Genomic DNA, 22464 nt, shown 5'->3' with positions numbered 1-22464 from the left:
GCAAATCCAGAGCATGATGGTGCAATAGGTCCCGTATCACTGTGGCATGTTTGCTGAAAAAGCAGGATTCTAGGAGTACGCATGCAAGTGTGGCATGCTGTTTGGGTAGTGTTTCCTCAGTGTGACCATAAGCTGGTGGCCGGTTTATGAGAGTGTGAGGATCATGAGTGCTGTTGGTGTGGGACATGTGGACGTAGGAGAGCGCATGAGAACTTTCAGGAGGCATCCATGAATGGTCCTACAATGTGGCAGAAGTGCAGGGACAGGCGGGCAGGGTCAAGAGCACAGAGATCACCACTACAGCAGTGGTTAGGAGACACAGGATGCAGGACAGGCACAAACCAGTTTCCAACTGTACCACGCAAGCAGCACATTCGCGCTCCAGCCAACATTAAATAGTTCCTGGGAGGAGCGCAGTGTAGAGTCAAACTAGAGATGTCACTTCCTGTGCAGATTAATGATGGGAATTAGAGTGTGGTCACTTCTTGTGCAGATGGACAATTACATTACTGTCTGTAATCATCAATAAAGATAAACATCCATGGTAAACCAAAATGTTGAAAAGTAACAAAAAATATTTCCAAGTGTCCTTAAGAAAGCTGACACTGGGTAATTTGCTGTGATCAACTTCCATGACTCATGACTCCATATAAGGTGAGTTTGTTTGTTAGTGTAGGATTTTACTTCTGCACTGAAAAACAACTGGAGCAAGAAAACATCCAAATGGACCAACCGGGAGTCAGTATCCAATCTGAGTATTACATGGCCAGTTGTACCCAGAACAAAGTCTTGGTCCACCACAAAACTCACACAGCTACAACAAGTCCATATTTGAAGAGTCATCCAGATCCAACACGATCTGTAAATATATATTTTTTTTTTAAAAAAAATTAAAAAAAACTTTAAGCTGAGGTGTGCGTACATGAAATGAATAATACATAGTTATTGAATAGTAATGTTCTTAATAAATTTAAACAATTCCATTATTAAAAGAATGTATAGATGTGACTAAACAAAATGAATTAACATTGATACTACCTTTAAGAACAACATCTCTGTGAATGATATTGCTGGGTTGCGTGGTGATGGGCGCGTATCCTTGCCTCGAGTGCCTGAGCTACAATGATCTCTCGATCCCTGGAGCTGATTTTGTAGTCCTAGGCAAAGATGGATCATGTATGTGCCTTAAGACATAGGCCAGTCTCACAGATTGTGGTCTTTTTGGACCAGGAGGGCAAAGGTTAAGCAGCACGAGTGCAGTGGTGGTACCATACTGTGTAGTGATCAGCAGAATAAAGCAGGATTTATCTGTGTAACTACGGTGAGGCCTACGGGCCCAGTCATGTAAAGTTCTGCTTCTGTGTGCTTAACTACCCTATGGCCCACATCGTTAGTAAGTAACAGTGTGCAGATCAGGGGTGTATCTGTCCCTACAAATGATCAAATACATTAAAAGATCCTGAGTTCCATTTTGGGAGACCCAGGGCTGAAAGGAGGTAGAGGCAAACCCCACCAGATATATCTGTGGATTACTGCATTTAGGTAAGCTGGGAGGGGGACACATTGGAGAAAGGAGAGCAATCCCTCCAGCAAATTCAAAATGTGTGCTTCAGAGACAGATCACTGGAAATGGACCCCATCTCACAGGGCCATATGTGCTTCTGGGTAGGAGCCCTGGTGCCCACCTTGGGCATCCACTAACCATGTCCCCGACCCCCTGCATGCACCACAGCCTTGGTGCATGACATTGTTCCTGCCCAGCAGGAGCAGCTGTTTCTAAAATTATTCTCCAGGACAGATGACTAAAACTCCGAGTCCTACCTTGGCCGTCTTCAACATTTTTCTTTGTTTCAGGCCGCTAAACCGAGAACTTGCTTCCCACCAAAGTTTGTCTCTCAAGGAAGCAAACTAGTTGAACTGAGGTAGGGTGGGGGATATTTGAGTTTAGGACAGCGAGCCCCCTGGGCCCATTAGAACGATTTATGTTTTTTTAATTTGGTTTGAGGGACTCTCAAGAGTCCCTCAAACTAAACCGCCAAGATATACAATATTTTTTCAACCATAACTACTGAACGGATTTAAAACAAAATCACAAAAAGCACGTTTTCTGGACCAAGACCTAACTCCCTGGCAAAGTTTGCACAATTTCGTTCAGCAGTTTTTGCAATAGTGCTGCCTAAAAACTGAGGACAATGAATGGGGAAATCTTGTTTTGTAACACCTCTTTTCTCAGCCACTGCCTGAAAGTTCACCTCAAAATTTTACAGGAAGGTGAGGTAGATAAATTTTTGGGCTGTTTTGACAGACGGTGCTAACATTATAAGAAATGCTCTTCTTGTGGAAGCACAGACGTAACTAGAACTACCCAGTGGCAACTGCCACTGGGACGGACAGACACACACAAGGTCCAGCCGCTATGTTACTTTATATGGGCCTGACCCCTTCTTACAAAAAGATTTTTAAAAATCTTTTTTTTTTTTTTTTTTTTTTTAAACCTGCATTTAGGCTACCCTTTATAAATACCATTTTCTTCAGTGATTCAACATTGCACCTTTTCAAGGTAAGCAACACTCAAATCAACAATGATTCATCAAAGCAATGCATTTGACTACTAAAGCAATATCAAAAGTGCATTGCTAGTGCTAACCAATTCAGAAATAAGACTGAAATAGTACAACTCTATTAACAATTCCATTAGAACTGGTTACAGAAACCTCATGGAACTCATCTGGGAGAAGCAAGTTTAAAAATCCTTTTACCAGTAACATGCATACTTATACTATCTTTTCAGGTACATAGTATTTGAACTCTTGATGGACAGCACTGCAGTGAACCGCCAGTATTAAACTCTTCATCAAAACCTGTGAGCAAAATCATTATGCTCCTAAAGTCTGTCTCGAAACAAATAAAGACAGCATCCAATAGCAGACCCGTAAAGCAATCACTGCCAAAGGAGCATATGAAAGAGGCTTGCATTGATTAAAATGCAAACACATTTAAGATGCACAAAGTAAGGATCATACTTCTCTAGATGTAAACGCAGTAAATATATGAATCTGGCAGGAATCCTTAAAATAAAATGAAAACCGAAAAGGCAGTCTTAAAATGCTACAGTTTCAAGAACCTAAGCAAATGTAGGAGGGGGATCGATGATCACTGAGAAAAAAAGGTCCAACATAAAGAAGGACTTTTAGCTGAAAGCAACCACACAATGAACCAATGTTTTAAAACCAATGTTAACCGTGTTAAAAATACCATGATACCAAGAAAACCTACCTTTACCTATATCATAAGTCTAAGTGAGCAAGCACCAATAATGTTACTTTTAGTGCCCCAGAAGGGAAAAGAATTAGCTGGAAATGGTACGAAGCTCATTTACAACATTATCAAATGTCCACCAAAAGGTGGACAATCAAAATTAGTTTGTTTAGTCCATTTCACCACAAAGCTCCTCTCGCATATCCTAAAAAAAAGAAAAAAGTGTATTTTAGTGAGGTAAGCAAAGCCTGTGAAGCATGTACACCTATGTGTTCCTAATCCATGAGCGATAACGAATAGTTTATCTGTGTGTATAGTTTTGCAGCATGCAGAATTTTCTGGATTGACATGATGTGCATTATTCTGCTATCTAGTGATTGGGTCTGGAATTGTCTAACTTTTTAGACCTTTAGTCCTTTCTTTGTTTTTTGTTGATGGGCATCAATAGATCTGCCCATTTGGTGCTTCCTGTGATGTTGTGTCTTCTCCTTCGGAAGCCCTCACATTTGGTCGCCATCTTCAGATTCTTTTTCTCTTTTGTTTTTTCCATCTTCTTGTCAGAGGTGGTTTGTGAATCCCGAAAATACATAAAGATGCAAAACTACACCTAGAGGTACACTATTCTTTTTGCAGCCTCAATCTTTTCTGGCTACACATACTGTGCATCGATTTTGGAGTGGTTTCCTATTCTTGCGGTAGTTGGGTTGAAGACGGATTTTCAATCTGGAAATAGATGCTTAGTACCCTTTGTCCCTTCTGTGCTGCTTTGTTTATTTGAATATTGATACAGTAGTATTTTGTAAACTTATGTAGAGAAGACACATGTAGATGCCACACATCTTGTAACGGTGTCTTTGCTAGAAATGCAATGGTCACTGTAGGAAGTTGGCTCTGTATGCACTATTTCAAAGTAAGGAATAGTATGCACAGAGTCCAAGGGTTCCCCTTAGAGGTAAGATAGTGGCAAAAAGAGATAATACTAATGCTCTATTTTGTGGTAGTGTGGTCGAGCAGTAGGCTTATCAGAGGGTAGTCTTAAGCATTTGTTGTACACACACAGGCAATAATGAAAATGTCACTTACCCAGTGTACATCTGTTCGTGGCATCAGTCGCTGAAGATTCACATGTTGTGCATAGCCCGCCATCTGGTGTTGGGTCGGAGTGTTACAAGTTGTTTTTCTTCGAAAAAGTCTTTCAAGTCACGGGACCGAGGGACTCCTCCTCTTTGTCTCCATTGCGCATGGGCGTCGACTCCTGCAGAGGGAATCCTGAGGCTCCCCCTGACCGCGACTGCCTGCTTCAAATTCCCTCTGCAGGTGTCGCTGTGGGGGCTCAGGGGGGGTCAACTCTGGCTACTCACGGTCTCGTAGTCGCCGGGGAGTCCACCCTGTGGTGTTGGTTCTCCGTAAGTCGAGCCGGGGGCGTCGGGTGCAGAGTGCAAAGTCTCACGCTTCCGGCGGGAAACGTGTGTTGTTTCAAAGTTGCTTCTTTGTTGCATAGTTACAGTCTTTGGTGAACACAGCCGCTGTCCTCTGGAGTTCTTGGTCCTTCTAGATGCAGGGTAGTCCTCTGAGGCTTCAGAGGTTGCTGAACCCTGGGAACTCGTAGCTGGAGCAGTGTCTTTAGAAGTGGGGAGACAGGCCAGTTGAGCTGGGGCCAAGGCAGTTGGTGTCTCCGTCTTCTCTGCAGGTTTTTCAGTTCAGCAGTCCTCTTCTTCTTAGGTTGCAGGAATCTAGTTTCCTAGGTTCTGGGGAGCCCCTAAATACAGAATTTAGGGGTGTGTTTAGGTCTGGGAGGGCAGTAGCCAATAGCTACTAGCTCCGAGGGTGGCTACACCCTCTTTGTGCCTCCTCCCTGAGGGAAGGGGGGCACATCCCTATCCCTATTGGGGGAATCCTCCATCTGCAAGATGGAGGATTTCTAAAAGTCAGAGTCACCTCAGCTCAGGACACCTTAGGGGCGGTCCTGACTGGCCAGTGACTCCTCCTTGTTTTTCTCATTATCTCTCCTGGACTTGCCACCAAAAGTGGGGGCTGTGTCCAGGGGGCGGGCATCTCCACTAGCTGGAGTGCCCTGGGGCATTGTAACACGAAGCCTGAGCCTTTGAGGCTCACTGCTAGGTGTTACAGTTCCTGCAGGGGGGAGGTGTGAAGCACCTCCACCCAGAGCAGTCTTTTGTTTCTGTCCTCAGAGCACAAAGGCCCTCACCACATGGGGTGAGAAACTAACCTCTCACCAGCAGGCTGGCACAGACCAGTCAGTCCTGCACTGAACAATTGGGTAAAATACACGGGGTATCTCTAAGATTACCTCTGTGTGCATTTTAATAAATCCAACACTGGCATCAGTGTGGGTTTATTATTCTGAGAAGTTTGATACCAAACTTCCCAGTATTCAGTGTAGCCATTATGGAGCTGTGGAGTTCGTTTTTGACAGACCCCCAGACCATATACTCTTATGGCTACTCTGCACTTACAATGTCTAAGGTTTTGCTTAGACACTGTAGGGGCATAGTGCTCATGCACCTATGCCCTCACCTGTGGTATAGTGCACCCTGCCTTAGGGCTGTAAGGCCTGTTAGAGGGGTGACTTACCTATGCCATAGGCAGTGTGAGGTTGGCATGACACCCTGAGGGGAGTGCCATGTCGACTTAGTCCTTTTCTCCCCACCAGCACACACAAGCTGGCAAGCAGTGTGTCTGTGCTGAGTGAGGGGTCCCTAGGGTGGCATAAGACATGCTGCAGACCTTAGAGACCTTCCCTGGCATCAGGGCCCTTGGTACCAGGGGGTACCAGTTACAAGGGACTTCTGGGTGCCAGGGTTGTGCCAATTGTGGAGACAACGGTACATTTTAGGTGAAAGAACACTGGTGCTGGGGCCTGGTTAGCAGGGTCCCAGCACACTTCTCAGTCAAGTCAGCATCAGTATCAGGCAAAAAGTGGGGGGTAACTGCAACAGGGAGCCATTTCTTTACAGCATTGCTGTTGTATTGTCTGTTTGAATCCAAATACATTTGTCGAACAACTTTCTGAAATGCATTTACGGCTAGGATCACTGTTTAGTTCGGGGATATTGAAGAGTTTTACTGCATCTTGTTCCTTCCAGACTCCTCGTACTTTCAGTGTGCCCCATATGAGAGGCATCTGTTGTAATGGTTACTGTTGGAGTTGGCTGTGTGAATATTCTTCCTTGTGTTCTATGCGATTTGCTCCACCACTACATTTCCTACTGTACTTTGTGTGCCAACCACTAGACTGAATTCTATGCTCACTGGGATAATTTTTCCCTCTGTTTCAAGTTAATCCTTGCTCTTAGAAAGGTTTTTTCTTGTTTTGATTTTTTTCTAGGTTTATTGAGAAACCCAATGAGAATACTCTCCTTAATACCCATTGTATATATACTTGGCACTCTGTGCCGGTTTGCCCTTACCAACCATCCAGTCGTCTAGGAAAGTGTAGACATGTACACCTTGTCTTCTAAGATGAGCAGTTACTGCTGCTACGCAGTTAGGGGCTGATTTTATCCCATGTGACAGCACTGTGAACTGGTAGTAGGCTCTGTTTACTACAACTCTTAGGTACCTTTTTTGCTTTGCTTTCATTACTACATGCAAGTATCCTTTAAACCTACTGTTGCCATTAAATCTCCTTTAGCAACTGTGGGAAGACCTCTTGTAAGGTTGTCACCTTGAATCTTTGTGTTTTAATACACTTGTTTATGAACCTGAGATCTAAAATTGATCCGTCTACTTTTAGTATTAGGAAACATTTTGAGTAATTGCCTTTGTTCATCTTTGTTTTGGGGACTTTCTCTACTGCTTTCTTTTCCAGCAATTCCTTCACTTCTTTCAGTAGGAGTGAGGTTTCTTCCTTTGAATATATCTTCTTTTATGGTCCCCTTGCTGGAGGTATCCTTAACTATTCCATGCAATATACACATCTTATGATGTTTAGTATCCATTTGTCTGGCGTTAACTTACTCCACTCCAAGAGGAAATATTTTATTCTGCCACCCACTGGTGTTGTGAGTAAAAGCTAGTGATATTTTATGCCAGCTCTTCCTGGAGTTGTTTTCCAAAAGGTTGTGATTCTCCTTTGAGTCATTTGCTGGTCGATGTTCTACCTCTTATTTGAGGCTGTCCTCTTCCCCTGGTTCTTCCCCATAAGGACTGGCGTCCTGGCTGTTGAAACTGCCACTGTTACAGTGGTTCCTTGAAACATTTGGTGGGAGGTCTCCGATGGGAAGCGGACTCCTTCTGTAGGCCTTTGTGATGGTATGGCGCCTCTTCATGTGCCTGCTCTGCTCCAATGCCCCTACTGACTTTATGAATCATTAAATCAACTCAAATGAGACAGCAAAGATTGCTCTCAAACAGTTGCTCTCCATTAAATGGGTTGTTTAGAATGTTGGTCTAAACTTCAGGTTTAATCCCTGATATCCGCAGCTATGAGTGCCTGCGTAAGGTTACCAACCCCTCCCCACCCAATAATAATTTGACGGCTTGAGGTACCCGCCGCATCTAGGGCTGATTTTAAGCAGGTATTTGCATTATTCTTTCCCTCTTCTGCCAGATGTAATGAGTGTATACTGTTCTAGGAAATGTTTCATTAACTAAGCCATTTAATTACAATACTGGTACACCACGTCTATTTAGTAAGAGATTTGAATTTGTAATGCACCACTGATTTGTTGCGCTGCGTTCAAATTTGCAACGCATGAGGTACATTCTCTTATTTTCCTGATCCAGAGGCTGCCCTGATGTTGAAGGAATGCTAGCTCTTTTATGTGCTGTTGCAGTAATGACGGAATCTGCTTCCACCGAACCCTTGATGTAAGCTGGGTCCTTGGATGAGAATTTGTGTTTCTCTGCTCTCGGAATCACAGCTCTACAAATGGAGGGCTCTCCCCCGGATCTAACACACTAGAAAGCATTGGCAGGTGGTTAGTTCCTGGCTTGAGACGGTAATAGTGTCTCAAGGAGTAAACAGGATTGCTGTTTTTCCTTCTTTAGTTGAGCCCCTTATTTATCAGCAGGCTTCTTGATAACCTGATTATAGATTCTAATGTCATATGGAGGTGAAGGCCTCCACAGAATGTTTCATGGGCTTCTTCTGGGAAGTCTGTTTATAGTTCTTGCCAGTGGTACTCTGAATACTTCAACTCTGCTAAGCTCTGAACAAGATCTCAAACTATTCCTCTTCTTCCTCGTAAAAAAGTTCTGCCTCTTCCTCTTCGACGTTTTTTCCCCTTTGCTATTCCGCGTAGAGGTTTTGAGCAGTATATGAAAAACTGAGTTCCTTACGTTTTTGGAGTAAGATGGCCATTTCTGCCTCAAAGCATCCTCTTTCACAGCAATTTGCTGTCGGCATCAACACTCGACAAGGTCTTCCCCTTCGACATCGAAGAATCCTTCAATCATATGTCTGTCGGTGAGCTTCTGTGCTCCTCCCGAGCCTTTTCTGTTTTCGACACTGAAGCGTCTTTCCCTCAACCACCCTTCAACTACTGAGTTTTCGGAGGGAGTTTTTCCATTCCAGCTGGGTCGACTCTGAGGCGTTCAAAACAAAGAACCAATGTGTTTTGTCTTGTGGTCTACCTTCGGTCAGCCAGTGTTTAGACGCTGTGGCTCCCAAGGACTGTTTAGAGTCAGATTTCCATAACCTCCCTTCCCACAACCACCACACCCAACCATCCAACCATCCAACCCCACCTCAAGCTTGTTTTCCTCAAAAAAAAAAAAAAGAAAATGTTCAGGGAATTCCACTTTTTCTCTATTCCTGTGGTATTTTCTCACTGGTGGTGTTCTTCACATTCAATAAACCTTTCGGCAAAGTTCTTGCAACTTTTTCTTCCTTGTGTTGGAAAACCTTCAGCCAAGCACTCAGAACCAAAGGCAGGAAAAAAAGAATCTGAAGGGAAGCGGGGATGTCACAGGAAGCACCAAATCGGCAGATCCGTTGACGCCAAACAATAGGAAAAACAAGCAAGAATTGGCATAGCTAACAGGTCTCGCTTTTGGGACATTAGAAGTATTCAGCCATACAGCACATTAAACCTTTTTCATAAATAAAGTGTTTGTGCATTTCTTCGTACACTTGGCATTAGAATGTAAAGGTCAGAACATCTCCCACACCACAGTAAAAATAGAATTTGGAAGAAACATGGTAATTTAACCATATAGTCAGTCTCTAGAGGGTAAAACCACATGAAGACAACGGGCAGAGAGCATTATAATGTAACCATATATTCGGCCCCTAGAGGGCCTAGTACACTGCACATTTTCAGGCTTAGCAGGCCTGCTAGAATATTATTACAAACAAGGCCCTCAGAACACAAACTACTCACAGCTGTAAACCAAAAGGTCCAGCCATGAGAGAGCTTATAAAGACATTAAATAGAGGCAGAGGTTAGGATTTTGCCAGTTTGCACATTTTTCAACTGCTAAACTTGAGAAGAATTTAGGAATGGGGCTGCAAATGTAACTGGTGCTCATGTAAAGCACTCCAATCAGGTAGAGTTTGCACTATTTAAATAAAAAAGAATCCCCCCTCCAACTGTCAGCCTTTGTCGTGTACAGACACCATAAAGATATAGCAAGATGTCATAGGAAGAAACAAAATTTTGCTATGAGGGCGATGCGGAGAGGCAAAAGAAAAACGTAATGCGCCGACACGAAGGTATATGGCCGATCATGCGATAATCCATGTAACAGTCAGTCTCCAGGGCGGGAACAAAACAGTTTCAAGGTTCGACAAACGTAAAGCATTTACCAAACAAACCAAAGGAAATTAGAAAGGTAGGCCAAAGAACAAATGAAAGTGATGGGCATGTGATGGGCGTGGTGAAAGACCACAGAAGTAGATTACAGCACGTCGTGAGAGTGCATGTGTGCTGCCTAGTCTCGATCCAAAAACAAATGACTAAGAAAAAAAGGACAAAAAAGTTGGAGAATTCCGGACCCAACCGCTAGATGGAGTAATAATGCCCAGAAAGTGTATCCAGAAAAAGTTCACGCAAAACAGATAATTGCTCTTTCGTTTAAAACCAGGTTTCAGTAGTAAATATGGTGAGCGCCACCAAGGCTGTAATTGTAACTTTTACCTGGTGAATAGGAAAATGGTGAGGAGAGAATATTGTGACAAAACACCTTAGGATAATCAAAATAATTAACAAACACCCACACAACTGTCAAATGTGTATTGCAAAGAGACAGGTGACAGAAATCCATCTGGTTTGGGTCATTTAAAAGGCATAGAAAAGATGTCTTTCTACAAACATACACAATCGCTACTGATTATAACTAAAATTATGGATAGTTAGTACAACTGCTTTGACAACAATACATCTAGAATGCAGCTAGTCAATTAAGAGGCAATTAATACTAGGGAAACACTATGCTCCGTTATCAGTCTGAAAAGGCAAATTATCTGAAAATATTGCTTTTAAAAGTTTTTAGAAAAAACTGGTTTCATGTGGTTTACCATCCACGCCAATCCAAAGAGCATGGCTGTCAATAACTTTAAATGAAGCAAGAACAGCTGCCCTGTAGTAAGGACAGGGTTTGTGTTAAGGATGTTAGTCTCGAATTTCCAACATATCTGAAAACAAAGCACATGCACATTTGTCAAGAGGAAGAAACTTCAGACAGTGGAATCTCCAAACAACTCCTATACAAACTCAGGCCATCCAGAATACTACTGCAAGACTCATCCTCTACCTCCCATGCCGCACACACATCACACTGCACCTCAGGAAGCTTCACTGGCTCCCCATTCACAAGCGCAGGCAATTCAAACCACACACACAGACACACATACACAATGTACAGGACCAGAAAAACTCAACACTTTTACCAACCCACCAGACACACTCGCTCTGTCACTTGAACACATTCCAAGCATCCACAATATAAAAATTGGAGGTAGCTTATTCTCTTACATTGCACACAAGACCGGGAACAACCTCCCCTCTACACATCAGAGCCTCTTCCTAACTTCTTCAAATAAGCACCTTGGGGGCCACAAAACTACACACATCCCCAAGCACCTGGATACTCTTGGGTGATTAGTAAGCTTTACAAATAAATATAACTTAAGTTACCAAAAAAAATTAAAAAAAATCAAGGTTGTAAAAAAAATGTGAAACAATGCCTTACTGCACTGTGCTTTATCAGATAGGACCGTAATCCTATTAATGTTTTCAACTACTAAATTGTTTGTATTGCCACTTTATAATCCATTGATGAACGTGATTCTTTGGTAAATTTTGATAAATACCTAAACAAATGCAGTGTTAAAAGTAAAGCTTTCTCAACAGCCAACAAAAAAGCTCTTAGTTTAGCTAGAAGATCCATGTAGTATACACCTGTGATTGTGGTCTGGGAGGGAGGAACTACACCCTTGTTATTTGCTGCTGGACACAATGAGGAGGAAGAGGAGGCTGGTGGCAAGTTCAGTCAACATTCATTCAACCCAATACAGATAAAGGCTGTACTATGTTCTTCACTTAAAGGCATTGATTTTCTGCTATAACAGAAAAAAGAAAAAAGAACACTTCAACATGTTGTGACCCCTCCTCCTCAGACTCCCCCATGCCATTTTGAGCTTTCTGACAAAAGCCATGGGGACTATAAAAAATGACAACCTCTATTTAACAATAATCAGTGGCTTCTAAAAGACTTTCTACCTAAAATGTTATGAGCATTGCTAACACTAATCAATGTACAATGGTTAATTGCCGTTTTTTTTTATATCCCTGCTTGTTGGTGAAGAAGTTGTTCATGTTCCCCAGTCTGTGGATATTTATTACAACTCACCACCTGCAAAGGAAAAAAATACAAAACACTACAGATCCATCAAAATTGCTGCGTGAGTTACACATTCAGGCCCCCCACAATAGTGGTGACAAAATGGTGGTAAAGTCAAAGAACTGTTCACAGCCACATAGTCACATTACATAGGCACTTTTAGCAAACCTGGAATCCATAATTAGAGGATTATTTGAGATTTTTTTTTATGGTTTGTTCTGTTGAGAATTTGACTGAAACATTGATAAATAAACCAAAACACCTTCAGTAACAAAAATATATGGCACATCAACTATGGATGATGGTGGGCGGCTTCTTTCTGTTGACAGTAATATTCTATGACTTCTTCGGCAGCATCACAATGCCAACCTTCAGGCGAGAACATTTCTATTACGATCCATAATGCCTTTGCTCCAAGAATCAGTACTAGTTCCAATCGTCCCAATTCAAAGGAAGACTCTCAAATAAAGCCTTTCACATCTCTTAATCTTCCCAAAGGCACACTGTAGGTTATTATTCTGGGAGACATACTGTCATTAAGCCAAAGCATACCATAGTAATATTTTCATTGGTCAGGTTCACATTTGAGGGTTGCTTGCAATTTTTAATCATGAAATGAACATGACGAAAAGGGTGATGTGGGTAGGAAACTGGGTGAAACTATTCGCTGGCAATTGAGTTGTAGTTAATTTCAAAAGGTCCCCATTACCGCAGTATGTTTCTCCTCATTAACTAGCATGTCTCACTTCATGTCACATTGTTACTAATTCCACCTCGATCTTAAGAGTACAAGAAAATTCAGGAAGTCGCATACCACAGATGTTACCATGATTCGCTCCCCTTTAATCTTTGGATATCAATCACTGACCCTTTCCTGAAGCTTCCTCAATTGGCAACTCTGATGCAAGCACCATAACTTAAGAGTTATGGTTCTGAGATTAACAATGGCTCTGGTGTATCCAGTTTGTTGGAATTTATCTCCAGGAATGTTGCGGGTCTACAGAATAAAATGTCCAACCCAGAATGCATAGTTTTTGTCAAACAAAACTTTTTTTAAACAAGAAACCTGGGCTACGAACAACATCTACATAGATGTTTATTTGATGTAGTTTATACCAGCTAGCCCCACAGAGTTGGGAAAGCAAAGGGTGGACTTCATATTTTTCAGGCTACTTCACATCTGCCTGTAGTCTGAGGTTTTTGGTATTAAACTATTACAAAAATCATTTCAAATGCAACAAGGGTACAAATAGTAATCTTTTGAAGCTCTGGAACATTTTAGGGATGAAAATTAAGGAAGTCATAATCATTTTTAGATTGGGGTTTAAATGTTCCCTTATGTAACGATTTAAATTTTTGACAACTGATACCCCACCCATCGAGTTTAGTGCCATTTCACATGTTGTCACACTCAGGGGTAATGCTTGGGAGGAAAAATTATAAGAATTATAAAAGTTATAATAATGCCCTTGGGCAAAGAACGGCTTTCTTTAGAGAGGACATCTGGGTTGTAAGAGCAAGAAACTCTTATGGATAACACTGCCTTTTGAAGTGTAGTTAATTCAGTTTTCTTTTCTTTTTAGGAATAGCTAGAGGTATTGTAATTCAGGCTAACATCTGGTCAGGCCACTCTTTCAAACTTTTCACTGTCTATGCAATATCTGCATTCTCCTTTTTAGCACACAACTATACACAGTCAGCACCAGTCTTCAGAAACGCCATCAGTGGCAGTCCTTCTGGAAAGGCACCTTGCCAAAATGGTGCCCAAGGGACTTAAATGAACATAATAGATCTGTGGTTTGCCAGTCTTGGTCCAAAGCCAATACTGTCACTGGCATCAAAAAAGGCTTAAAAAAATGACCCACCATGCTGGATTCCACTAATCAATTCAATTGTGAATATTGCTGGAAGAATCCAGACAGATAGGTAATATGATTGGGGTACATAACATACTTTTAGATATTTAATATGGGTTAAGGGAGGAACTGAACTACAGAGCAATGCCTTAACTTGCAGGTTTTGCTGAACAAATAAGCGTGCAGTACACTTAGCCTTGACTGACCTTCATTCAGCGTTTGAATGTGTAACTAGGGCTAAGTTTTGGCCCATAATGCTCAATCTTAGTGCTGATCCAGGCATATTTAGTATTCCGCACCTACTGCACTTAAAGCTCCCCCCCTAAAGCAAAATTAGATGTGAGCGCTTGTACAGAATCATTTAACCTCAGCCACACAGTTCAACATGGTGAAAATGTTACATTTGTTTTTAGCATAGCTCAAAAACTTGGAAAATTGTTAGTACAAAATGGCCAGGACATGCTTAAAGTCTGGTCCGCCCAAATCCTGTATTTATATATGCAAATTATGTCATATTAATGACTCACATGATAAATGAGTTAAATTAAAATGTTTTTGTTCATTTATTTGTACAGTTTATGGATGAGCTAAATTTAAGCACCAATTTCTCACTATCATCTTTACTGGTTGTTAGTCCAAAATCTACATCAAGGTGTGTTAATATTTAGGGTATATCTATTAGGAGGGTTGACTCGTTCTCATCAGGGTGTCCCCCATTCACTTAAATGGTACCAACTGGTGTCTTGCAGGAGGGTTTGTGAAATCGCGTGGTGCGGTTTTTGAATTTGGATCTAAATTAGGCACTAAACCAATTACACATATGCTAAAAATGTAATTCAAAATGTATATCTATTGCATGTAACGAGGCTGATATTTTGGGATACAATAACATCACTGGTCTGCAGACTATGGCTAATTAGATTGTGCAAGCATCAACCTTTGCTACATTGCGGAATAACCAGCTCTGATCAGTCATGAAGAACTTGCGAAAAGGTTTCTGGAGACTTTTCTAAAACAGTCACCTTTTATTGTAGGCTTCTCTTTGGAATCAAAATGAAACCGCTTCAATAACGACTGAAAGACTATATGGCCCAGGATGGCATAAATTAAATCTATGTGCCATAAGCTAAGCAGACCAGAACTGTTTTCCAATTCTTCTTTTATCACCAAACATGATCAAACTGCATTTCTCTCCTGCAGTTTCATTTACAGAAGGGTCAATGAATTGGCTAAAGAACCGTCAGATGGTACATTGTTCTGAAAACTGTACCATATGTTGAGCCCCAACAAGACTTTGCGCGTAATCACAGATATCTTTTGGCACCTTTTAGACTAAGACTAGTCCATTATTTCCTCAATTTCCCAAACAGTCGGCTTCATCATTATCACTCCATACCAAGTTCTTGTGACCATACCATGTGCTTTAAACTCCACATTGTTTTATTCTTTGTATTCTTCATCTAAGCAACTTTATTTGTTAGTTTCTTAAACTACTGAATTTTAACCAGTGGTTACAGATTTAACTATTGTGCACAGGTTTGGTCCGTTTTCAAACCAGAAAAGGGATTTTACTTTCATTATTTTGTTGTACTTTATCATACCTATTGTAGGAAGTTGGCTCTGTATGTGCTATTTCAAAGTAAGGAATAGCATGCACAGAGTCCAAGGGTTCCCCTTAGAGGTAAAATAGTGGTAAAAATAGATAATACTAATGCTCTATTTTGTGGTAGTGTGGTCGAGCAGTAGGCTTATCCAAGGAGTAGTGTTAAGCATTTGTTGTACATACACATAGACAATAAATGAGGTACACACACTCAGAGACAAATCCAGCCAATAGGTTTTTGTATAGAAAAATATCTTTTCTTAGTTTATTTTAAGAACCACAGGTTCAAATTTAACATGTAATATCTTGTTTGAAAGGTATTGCAGGTAAGTACATTAGGAACTTTGAATCATTTCAATTGCATGTATACTTTTCAAGTTATTCACAAATAGCTATTTTAAAAGTGGACACTGCAATTTTCACAGTTCCTGGGGGAGGTAAGTTGTTGTTAGTTTTACCAGGTAAGTAAGACACTTGCAGGGTTCAGTTCTTGGTCCAAGGTAGCCCACCGTTGGGGGTTCAGAGCAACCCCAAAGTTACCACACCAGCAGCTCAGGGCCGGTCAGGTGCAGAGTTCAAAGTGGTGCCCAAAACGCATAGGCTTCAATGGAGAGAAGGGGGTGCCCCGGTTCCAGTCTGCCAGCAGGTAAGTACCCGCGTCTTCGGGGGGCAGACCAGGGGGGTTTTGTAGGGCACCAGGGGGGACACAACCCCACACAGAAATTTCACCCTCAGCGGCGCGGGGGCGGCCGGGTGCAGTGTTAGAACAAGCGTCGGGTTCGCAATGGAAGTCAATGAGAGATCAAGGGATCTCTTCAGCGCTGCAGGCAGGCAAGGGGGGGCTTCCTCGGGGAAACCTCCACTTGGGCAAGGGAGAGGGACTCCTGGGGGTCACTTCTGCAGTGAAAGTCCGGTCCTTCAGGTCCTGGGGACTGCGGGTGCAGGGTCTTTTCCAGGCGTCGGGACTTAGGTTTCGGAGAGTCGCGGTCAGGGGAAGCCTCGGGATTCCCTCTGCAGGCGGCGCTGTGGGGGCTCAGGGGGGACAGGTTTTGGTACTCACAGTCGTAGAGTAGTCCGGGGGTCCTCCCTGAGGTGTTGGTCCTCCACCAGCCGAGTCGGGGTCGCCGGGTGCAGTGTTGCAAGTCTCACGCTTCTTGCGGGGAGATTGCAGGGTTCTTTAAAGCTGCTCCTTTGGATAAAGTTGCAGTCTTTTTGGAGCAGGTCCGCTGTCATCGGGAGTTTCTTGTCGTCGTCGAAGCAGGGCAGTCCTCAGAGGATTCAGAGGTCGCTGGTCCCTTTGGAAGGCGTCGCTGGAGCAGAGTTCTTTGGAAGGCAGGAGACAGGCCGGTGAGTTTCTGGAGCCAAGGCAGTTGTTGTCTTCTGGTCTTCCTCTGCAGGGGTTTTCAGCTAGGCAGTCCTCCTTCTTGTTGTTGCAGGAATCTAACTCTTTAGGTTCAGGGAAGCCCTTAAATACTAAATTTAAGGGCGTGTTTAGGTCTGGGGGGTTAGTAGCCAATGGCTACTAGCCCTGAGGGTGGGTACACCCTCTTTGTGCCTCCTCCCTGAGGGAAGGGGGGCACATCCCTATCCCTATTGGGGGAATCCTCCATCTGCAAGATGGAGGATTTCTAAAAGTCAGAGTCACCTCAGCTCAGGACACCTTAGGGGCTGTCCTGACTGGCCAGTGACTCCTCCTTGTTTTTCTCATTATCTCTCCTGGACTTGCCGCCAAAAGTGGGGGCTGGGTCCAGGAGGCGGGCATCTCCACTAGCTGGAGTGCCCTGGGGCATTGTAACACGAAGCTTGAGCCTTTGAAGCTCACTGCTAGGTGTTACAGTTCCTGCAGGGGGGAGGTGTGAAACACCTCCACCCAGAGCAGGCTTTGTTTCTGTCCTCAGAGAGCACAAAGGCTCTCACCGCATGAGGTCAGACACTCGTCTCTCAGCAGCAGGCTGGCACAGACCAGTCAGTCCTGCACTGAACAATTGGGTAAAATACAGGGGGTATCTCTAAGATGCCCTCTGTGTGCATTTTTTAATAAATCCAACACTGGCATCAGTGTGGGTTTATTATTCTGAGAAGTTTGATACTAAACTTCCCAGTATTCAGTGTAGCCATTATGGAGCTGTGGAGTTTGTTTTTGACAGACTTCCAGCCCATATACTCTTATGGCTACCCTGCACTTACAATGTCTAAGGTTTTGCTTAGACACTGTAGGGGCATAGGGCTCATGCACATATGCCCTCACCTGTGGTATAGTGCACCCTGCCTTAGGGCTGTAAGGCCTACTAGAGGGGTGACTTACCTATGCCACAGGCAGTGGGAGGTTGGCATGGCACCCTGAGGGGAGTGCCATGTCGACTTAGTCCTTTTCTCCCCATCAGCACACACAAGCTGGCAGGCAGTGTGTCTGTGCTGAGTGAGGGGTCCCTAGGGTGGCATAAGACATGCTGCAGCCCTTAGAGACCTTCCCTGGCATCAGGGCCCTTGGTACCAGGGGTACCAGTTACAAGGGACTTACCTAGGTGCCAGGGTTGTGCCAATTGTGGAAACAATGGTACATTTTAGGTGAACGAACACTGGTGCTGGGGCCTGGTTAGCAGGGTCCCAGCACACTTCTCAGTCAAGTCAGCATCAGTATCAGGCAAAAAGTGGGGGGTAACTGCAACAGGGAGCCATTTCTTTACACCTATATTTTAATGGGGGACTACAGCGAAGTTCTGGGTGCACTTGTATGCAGAAAGGACGATTTTGATGTGCATTTGGGTTCCACTTATTCTCTTTGATTCAGGAGTCTTCTCGCCATTTATCAGAGGGGTGGGAATATCCAAATATACAAGGAAAACAAAATCCTAGTCTAACATATTAAATAAATTATATAAGTGGATTGGGGAGATTAGCAACTTTCAAACTGGAGTACCTGACCATATGTTATATGCTTGGTGAAATATCTTACCCCCAAAAAACACTGACTACATGTAGGCTTGAGGGGACAGAAGTCTGCCAAGCTTACATGTGACCAAGAGGAGATTCAAAGTTCCTCACGGTTTGGTATTGGGGGAATTCCTGAATGACTGCAAGGACCTGTTGGTGCTTAAAAATCCCTACTCCATTCCCCAGAGGTCCTAGTGGAACTTGGGAGGGCTAGTAACGACGAGGAGGTTGAGGTGACAGTTGCTGGCAAGGCTGAAAGACACCAGGACTGGACAGATGGGCAGAAAACTATTAAAACGACTACACTGCCGACACCTCATCTGGACATAGTGTGTAAGAAACAAAATTGAAAATACATACCTCATCAAGTTCAAGAGATGGGTTTTGATCATTGTAATGTTTAAACCAAGCCACATACATGTTGTGCAATCCACAGTCGTCATTCTATTACTACACAAAGAAACTGGCTAAGTTAGGAATCTTTAAGACTTAAGCGTGTGATTCCGATGCTGGCCAATTCCTCAAAGGTATGTTTAAGCATGCAATGCCTACAATAGTCCATTCCTGAAAGGTTTGTTCAAGCTAGAAATACTTTCAATAAATGGAGACAACTGTGCCCAACAACGTACCACTGTAACACGACTAATAAAGAGGTGGTGACCTTAGACACAGAAAGGGTACTCAATGCTTTTCAGTTGCAAGTGATTACCAACAGTATTGTTACATATGGGATGGGAGGAGGTTCGTGAGAAGATTTGAGGGTTGTGAAGCAGAGATATTATGTAGTGTATTAATAGATTTCTGCCCCTTAGACCGCATTGCGAAGTGGGACTTGATAGGGTCACTTGAGGTCACTTCAGCCAGAACTACAGGCAACCTTGGTCAGACATGCATAGTGAATTTGACATTCTAATGGTGGCAACAGGGTTTGACAAATCTGTGTGAGAATCATATACAGCTCAAGGTCAGAGATATTAAAAGGGGAAAACTTAAGATCCAATCTACAATGCAGAAACTTAATTTGGCTTTTGGATTGAAGGCCAGCTGGGCAATGACATGATAACATACACGATTACAGCAGGAAGGCAAAGTTGCTACAAGCATCAGAGGGATATATGTTGTGTAGTGTAGGGGTATTAATGTGTTTCAGGAACATATTCTACAAACATTTCTTGGGTCACTCTCTCAAATAGACTACTAAAATGGGGTAACCTACAATGGTATAGCTAAAAATGGTAGTATTGACCAAATTGCTAAATACATTTGTCAATGCACTTTATTCAGAACTAGACACACTGAGTTTCACTGGGCTGCAAAGTCACTCCATGCATGCAGAGATATATGGATATGTAAAAGGGGAGCTGGGAGCAGGCAACATGAGATGTTATCAATTGGTCACACAGCTGCAACATCTGCCCATTGCCTCCAGGACAAATGCAAAATGAGAACAGGGCTACTGAGTTAAAGACTTGACATTTGTGACATGCAACCACCCACAAGAAAGATGGTGCTTTTGGTGTGGCAGAAGGCCAAAAACAAAACTAACTATACCGGATGGGTGACGCAACCTAACAATGATGGCATCTGTTTGTCCAAACTTCAAACTGATAAAATTTAGATTTATAACAGAATGTATTGTGCACTTGAAATGCTACCAGGATTGATGGGTGCATCTACTGGCTATAAAAATGCTATAATAAAATGTGATACAACACAGTATGCCTTTCTTGGTAATATATAGGGACTTGTTGTAGGAGCACCCAAACGTATGGCTCTTGTTGTGAAAGTGGAAAGCTACACGAATGAAGATACTAAATGACAATTGGAATCATCAAGAGATCTGGGTTTCAATTAGTGATTGAGTGACATACTACAAGCTAATGCTTATTTTACACTTATAGTATCCCATGAACAAGAGGAAAACGTTTACAGAAATTATAATTCAAGATTTATTTCACTGCACACTATGGCTGTGTAATAAGAAACCATGTGCCAATATGGAGAGTAAGCTACACAAAATGGGTAATAGCTCAAAAAAATGATCATAGCAAAATAAGGCACAAGAAATTGAATTGGCACGAAGGAACATCAAAAAACTTTATTTTAGTCAGAGTATCTGCCTGAATACACTTTTGCAAACAATTACCAGAGCTTATGTCTTTGAAAAGGAGAGAACTCACAATTCAACATCCTATGCACACACTGCCACATACCCTTTACTGCGCCCACCTGTGCTGTTTAGTTCACTCTAGTACTGGTGGAGCCGCTGCGGATGCCCGACTTGAGAGTTGATGAAGAAAACGGAAGATAAATGTGTTTAAGCTATAGCCACAGTAACATGGTTTTAATTATTAAAAAAGAAAAAAGAAATCAAAGTTCACAAGCATTGGTACATCTATGCAGCTTAAACAAAGAACCTTTGTATTACCAAATTTAACTAGTAGTGAGGAAAATGTATGAAGTATCATTCAGAGAAAAACGTATGAAATATCAGCAAGCATCATTAAGTGGTATGAAAAGCAAACATGTAGGTTCGACGCTGATATTGTGAAGAGGTCAGAAACTTAGATAAGGTTTTCTGGTGGAGTGTAGGCTCAACAGTTAGTGTATCATGCATAAGGAATGGGACCCATAGTCTCCCAAACTTCCCAAAACTGTCCGACAGTGGTCATCAACCTCATTAGTAATGCTTTTCCGTTTTTCAGCATTATGAATGATTCGCCACCCCGACTGACCTTCACGTATAGTCATGCATGAGGGATAAGTGTTTCACATTTCTACCCTACTGAGTCCTGGCTGCTTTCTTAGGCTGCTTGCTAGTTTCCCCACGGCACCAACAACTCTTGTCCTACTTCCGTGTGCCTGACAGCTTGCTTTCCAGCCTGATAACCCATTTCTGGTTCAGGATCTGACTGATGGCAAACACTTTTTTTCCCCATAAACCTCAGATCCAGTGCACCTCAATTATTAGGCTATCATTATGCATTCCACTTACACATGCCCAGTAAATAGTTGTTTAAACTTCACTGGGTAAAAAAATAAGGGATGCAAGAGGTATGGTGTGAGTGCGCACATTTGAGTGTTTACCACAATGGAACGCAGACCAGAGTCCAAAGTACTATTATAGGGCTGAGTTTATGACTTCACTAACTAGGTGGAATCCAGCTGATAACATACTGCAAACTTTAATAGTCTAATTAAAAACAAGTTCTACCTGCCACACTGTGTTTTTCTTTGGAGATTCATCTTCATTCTGATCATCCATTACTGATGTGTTCTGAAAAGAAAACAACAGTCTAAATAAATTACTTTTTACATCAAAGCACAAGTTAAAACTTCCACAAAACTAATTACCACCAACTGGTACCTATGATCGGTAAATACATGCTTAGACTAGAAAAAGCATCGACCACAGATATGCACAAGGAGCAATGTCAGAAATAAACTTACTAGTTGTAATAACACATATTCATAGTACTCTCACTTCACGGTGAGAGAAAACATTAAAGTGGGTGTTTGGCCAATACCCCAAACTGTCAAAGCTATGTCTGAGTGCTGTCACACGTGCCCCAGAACGCACCTCCTATACATTCACTATGCAGTTTACAACTATCTTCATAAAATAAGATTGTCGGAAATAATATCATAAATGAACCACAGTGATGATTAAAGGAACACTCTGACTACAGGGCATTAAAGAAGGGATACAGGTGTTTTGTACAACAGGTGGGTGGACTTGCTTCTAGGTTTACAACACGTGAAATACGCTCAAAACGAGATGACAGCAGAAACGGATCGGGCTACCAAATATTGACACTGAGCCTGCACTAACTGCTCAGTGGCCAAGAGCAAAAACCAAGCCACTAAATCCTGAACAATGACCTTTCAGACAGTTCCCCTTTACTACTGCACCAGACTTATGTGACTTTACAGTGCATTTGGATATCGAGCTCCTCCAGTTCCTTCAAGGTATCCTCTCAGCAATCATATGAGACCCCCTATAAA

The 22464-nt window shown here is 42.5% G+C and overlaps 1 protein-coding gene across 4 annotated transcripts in view; it reads right to left on the bottom strand.

Annotated features, from left to right (window-relative positions):
- The window catches only part of FBXW11 (F-box and WD repeat domain containing 11), a 486480-nt gene that overhangs the window by 397957 nt on the left and 66059 nt on the right, over positions 1-22464 (bottom strand). For 3 of the 4 annotated variants that reach the window (XM_069199326.1, XM_069199329.1, XM_069199327.1), the window contains one exon: positions 21674-21736. The exons of the other annotated variant lie outside the window; for it this stretch is intronic. In XM_069199326.1, coding sequence (XP_069055427.1) covers positions 21674-21736 — 63 coding nt within the window. The remainder of the gene's footprint in view (positions 1-21673; positions 21737-22464) is intronic. 4 annotated transcript variants of the gene reach the window in all.

The sequence above is a fragment of the Pleurodeles waltl genome, chromosome 7 (genome assembly GCF_031143425.1).
Source record: "Pleurodeles waltl isolate 20211129_DDA chromosome 7, aPleWal1.hap1.20221129, whole genome shotgun sequence".
NCBI classification, from domain to species: domain Eukaryota; kingdom Metazoa; phylum Chordata; class Amphibia; order Caudata; family Salamandridae; genus Pleurodeles; species Pleurodeles waltl.
Note: the sequence above shows the minus strand (reverse complement) of the source record. Positions and strands in the feature narration are given on the sequence as shown.